Source organism: Marmota marmota, unplaced genomic scaffold, assembly GCF_001458135.2.
Source record: "Marmota marmota marmota unplaced genomic scaffold, marMar, whole genome shotgun sequence".
Taxonomy (NCBI): domain Eukaryota; kingdom Metazoa; phylum Chordata; class Mammalia; order Rodentia; family Sciuridae; genus Marmota; species Marmota marmota.
The window spans coordinates 61318807-61320650 of record NW_026000174.1 but is presented as its reverse complement, the minus strand read 5'-3'; the positions used below and the strand labels follow the sequence as shown (position 1 = coordinate 61320650).

The window sequence follows — 1844 nt, the reverse complement described above, 5'->3', positions numbered from 1 at the left end:
TATATATATATATATAACATGTCCACATCAGTTCTTGACAGGCGAGCAACATGGTAGTATCAGCTTTTCCTGTGTTCAGAAGAAATGAATAGACAGATACCAGAAACGTCATTTTGATCAGGATATCAAATAGTCTACATCTCAGTTAAATAAATAAAATACTGTATAAAAATCCAATATTGGGCATATGATATGTTGAAATTACTCAGAATCATGCCATTTAATATTGTAGGTAAGCAATATAAAAATTTCATTTTTAAGACTATGCATTTTCTGGAGTATCTTGAAGTTTAAGTTAAATGGAACAAGTTAAGTTTCTGGAGTATCTTGAAGTTTAACTTACTCCAGCATTTATAATTTCAATTTCAATTCTTTTTTTTGATCATTCTGTTCCAAAGGATCTAGAGATTCTCCTATAACACTGATGGAGAATGGGACAGAAGTGACACACTTCATCCTGCTGGGACTGACCAATGACCCTGGTCTGCAGCTTCCCCTCTTTGTGACCTTCCTCCTCATCTACACCATCACTCTGGTTGGGAACCTGGGGATGATCCTATTGATTCTCCTGGACTCCCATCTCCACACTCCCATGTACTTTTTCCTGGGTAACCTGTCCCTGGTGGATTTTTGTTATTCTTCAGCTGTAACTCCCACCGTCATGGCTGGGCTCCTTGTGGGAAATGAAATCATCTCTTACAATGCTTGTGCTGCTCAGATGTTCTTTTTCACGACCTTTGCTACTGTGGAAAATTACCTGCTGGCCTCAATGGCCTATGATCGCTATGCAGCAGTGTGTAAGCCCCTGCACTACACCACCACCATGACAACAAGTGTGTGTGCATGTCTGGTCATAGCTTCCTATTTCTGTGGTTTCTTGAGTTCCTCCTTCTACATTGGGGACACCTTCAGTCTCACCTTCTGCAAGTCCAATGTGGTCCATCATTTTTTCTGTGATATTCCAGCTGTCATGTCTCTCTCTTGCTCTGATAGACATGTGAATGAACTTGTTCTTCTTCCTGTCTGTGCTTTCAATGTGTTTTTTGCTCTTCTTATTATCTTAATATCCTACATATTTATTTTTAGCTCAATCTTAAAGATGCGCACAGAGACAGGACATAGGAAGGCTATATCCACCTGTGCCTCCCACTTCACTGCAGTCTCCATCTTCTATGGGACTCTAATCTTCATGTACTTACAGCCCAGCTCAAGTCACTCCATGGACACAGATAAAATTGTTTCTGTTTTCTATACTATAGTCATCCCCATGCTCAACCCTATGGTCTACAGCCTAAGAAATAAGGAGGTCAAAAGTGCTTTCAGAATGATCATTTGGGAGGTAGAATAATCTTTAGGAATTTGATTTTAACTAGGATGCAAAAAACTCATATTCTTACCTCTTAGATCTTACCCAGGTGATGAGCGATATATTAAAATCCATACTGAGCTGAGTGTGGTGGCTCACGCCTATAATCCCAGCAGCTCAGGAGGCTGAGACAGGAGAATTGCAAGTTCAAAGCCAGCCTTAGCAATTTAGCAAGGTACTTAGCAAGTCAGCAAGACCCTGTCTCTAAATAAAATATAAAAAAGTTTTATATAAAATATAAAAAAGGCTGGGGTTGTGGCTCAGTGGTTGAGCACCCCTATGTTCCATCCTTGGTAACAAAAAAAAAAAAGAAAGAAAAAAAATCATACTGAATTCAGATTCCTGAAGTGATATATTTACCTCTGCATAACTCTGTTGTCAGGAAAAAGGGAAATATTATGTCTAGAAACATAATCTCTGAATGCAAATGTGTCTGATTTACTGTCATTGTTTATAAAAATCCTTAGGAGGAATGTTG

At 38.8% G+C, this 1844-nt stretch overlaps 1 protein-coding gene across 1 annotated transcript; it reads left to right on the top strand.

The window, feature by feature from the left end:
* Nucleotides 1–421: 421 nt before the first annotated feature.
* LOC107135398 (olfactory receptor 5B3-like) lies at nt 422–1348 on the top strand. The gene has a single exon (XM_015477275.1). It carries the CDS (start codon nt 425–427, stop codon nt 1346–1348), a length of 924 nt encoding a protein of 307 aa, XP_015332761.1. The 5' UTR covers nt 422–424.
* Nucleotides 1349–1844: the final 496 nt, after the last annotated feature.

Bases quoted from the DNA above. Each gene is read 5' to 3' on its own strand.
- LOC107135398 (XM_015477275.1), top strand. From the start codon at position 425: ATGGAGAATGGGACAGAAGTGACACACTTCATCCTGCTGGGACTGACC.